At 51.2% G+C, this 2,617-nt stretch overlaps 1 protein-coding gene across 1 annotated transcript; it reads left to right on the top strand.

Annotated features, from left to right (window-relative positions):
- Window positions 1-354: 354 nt before the first annotated feature.
- Window positions 355-2,583, top strand: TEOVI_000137200 (uncharacterized protein; the record flags this gene model as incomplete). Its single annotated transcript, XM_067224606.1, has 1 exon — window positions 355-2,583. One exon carries the CDS (start codon window positions 355-357, stop codon window positions 2,581-2,583), a length of 2,229 nt encoding a protein of 742 aa, XP_067080707.1.
- Between the last annotated feature and the right edge of the window lie 34 nt (window positions 2,584-2,617).

The raw sequence follows: 2,617 nt of genomic DNA, 5'->3' as shown, positions 1-2,617 counted from the left end.
TTTTTTTTTTCTATGAGTGGTTTTTTTCTCAGCCTTCACATCTCCTTCTTCACCGGTTGCTTTGTAATCTTTAAGTGGTCCGCTTCACTGTGCTCGCGTGAGTGCGGTAGCGGTGAGGTTGTGGTCTGCAACCGGAAGCAGTATTAGAAGCAAAATAGATTGGAAAGCACGTAAAGTGCACTCACAGTTTCAATATCACTACAGCTCGTTGAAGGCGTTGACATAGACGTGACTCCGCAGTGTTTCCCCCCCCTTTTCATCCTGCCTTTTCCTTTTGATTCATCAGTTGTTTCTAACCCATTTATTTGTGCTTCACTTGTTTATTCCTTCTTCGTGTGACTGCATGTTGGAGGTATGGACCCGACCTTACGCACTTTTTGCATTATTCCTCACGAGGCTCGCTGTACGGACTTCTTCGATGGCGTATTTGAAGATGGTTTGGTGGTACGGCACGACCAGTGCTCAGGTCCCCATTTCTTTTCGCACGTGTTGAGCCCGGCCCACGACGCAGTGGGACACGTGGTTGATCCCCTACTCGCAAGGCTTCGGGACGGCGGAAATGCTGCCCTGGTGGTTGTGTTGCCTGAAGACGATGACGAGGGAGGTTGCGGCAGCAAAATTATAAAAGGGGCTGTAAAGGCAGCGGGAGAGAAGCTGGAAGTTGCGATGGATCTCTTTACACGGTTGCTGTCAGCAGTTTTTACGGGTGCTCAGCACCCATCGCAAGTACTGGTATCCGCGATATCGTTCAGGGTGAAGGGGACGAAGGCTCGGGACTTATTGAAGCAGCAGGATATACATTGGTGGGAGGAGGTGCAGCGCTTCGACGTGAATTGTGGGGGATTATCCTCAGAGTGGGGCGCGTTCGTGCAGCTCATCCACGAGCGGCATGTGCATCTGATTCGAGGAACGTTGCAGCGGGAATCGGTTTTACTGCTTCGGATTGAACTCGAAGGTGGTGGTTCACTTGTGGTTGCCGAAATGGGGTGCGACTCTGGGGCTTTGCTCCAGTTGTCTTTGTTGCTGCGCAGCGGTGGTGTGGGTAAAAGCCAAACTTTTCAGTCTTGCAAGTTCTTCACTTCCGCAATGCGTGATTTCATTCCACCTGCCGCTGTGACCCACCTCGTAGCTATTCCTGATCCACAGCCCGCTCCCCGTGGAAGTTTGCGGCTTATTCGGTTTATGTCGGTAATATACTACACCACCGCAGAGGGAAGGCTGCGACGAAAACAGGTGGGTGCTTCTGGCGGACCTTCGCTTTCCAGTAGTCAGGTTTTGCTTTCTGCCACCAGTTTTGGGCCCTGTGGGGCGGATGATTCCGTGAGAGGGGCGCGACAGCTGGAGCGAAGGGAGAGTGGTCAGAGGTGCACGCAGATACCTAGAGGGATAGAAAATGGCAGCTATGCGAGTTGCCTTCACAAACCTTCGGACAAGTCATCTACTGCGCGCGGTTCATGTGCCGGGTCGCGTGACGCTACAATGAAAGGGAAGATTAGTGCGGCTGCCTCACCCGAAGTGCGAGAAACAGAAATCAATGTCGGTTCATCCAAAAAGCCGATGCCAAAAGGGGAAGTTTTATGCGACGACACGAATTTGATGGGTGATGTCCTCACCCCAGGGGAGAAGGTGGATAAAAGGCAGATTCCGGCCATGTGCAAACCCCCCAATCACTCAGTGCAAGTTAACCGGGAAGATATGAAAATTCCCACTGCAGAGGGATCGTCGAATGGAGAGGAGGGTATGGACCGTGTGAGGCAGGTGGTATCCAGTTTAGTTCTTAGAGTTGGGAAACTGGAAGAGGGTCAAGGTGCGCTTCGGCGTGCAACCCAGGAATGGCATAGCAAGTTGAATGAGGCTGTCAAAGCTAATCAGCGGCTACGGGAACGGCTGCAGTGTGGGGAAGGGAATAATCCCCTTTTTAGTGCACCAGTTGAAGGAACAGGTGAATCGATCCCAATAAAAGACGCTGTGCGCAGTCCTGAAAAAAAGGTGAGGGGAAGCGACCTTAATTTAACCCGCGACCGCGACAACAACTCGGCACTCTCGTGGGCACTTGAGGAGCTCCGTCAGAGGAATGCATCACTTGAACTGAAGCTTCGGGAAGTCCAACGGAGAAGTGGGTGTAGCAATGCTGCCTGTGATGGCAACCCTGTCGCAATGAACTTCGCTACTGGACCATGCGATACCGTCGAGGCTGTTGCCACTTCGCTCACAGGCGGATGCAAGTCTCTGCTTGATCAACTTGGGAAAATGGAAAAAGAGCTAAAATGCCGGGGAGCTTCCGGCAAACTCCGGCAGGAAAAGTGCCAACTTTCAGAGTGTTCCCTTCGTGAGCATAAGGAAGCTGTTATTGCCTTACAGAATTCCGTGAATGATATAATTAAACGGCGTTACGAAGGTTTGGAAAGTTTTGGGACGGCAATCCCAGTAGCGCAAACAGTAGAAGACTTTGATAAAATTTCGGATATTCTAACTTTTGAATTGGAACGTGGCGCGCACCTTCGTGCATTCATTCCTACATTTGCCTTGCTCGCCATGGCCGTTGAACGGCTGCGTCTAATCACGGAAGCGGCTGATAGTTGAGTTGGTGTCACTGTTACTTGTTTTATTTCTTCAC

The sequence above is a fragment of the Trypanosoma equiperdum genome (assembly GCF_001457755.1).
Source record: "Trypanosoma equiperdum strain OVI genome assembly, contig: ctg_353, whole genome shotgun sequence".
Taxonomy (NCBI): domain Eukaryota; phylum Euglenozoa; class Kinetoplastea; order Trypanosomatida; family Trypanosomatidae; genus Trypanosoma; species Trypanosoma equiperdum.
Note: the sequence above shows the minus strand (reverse complement) of the source record. Positions and strands in the feature narration are given on the sequence as shown.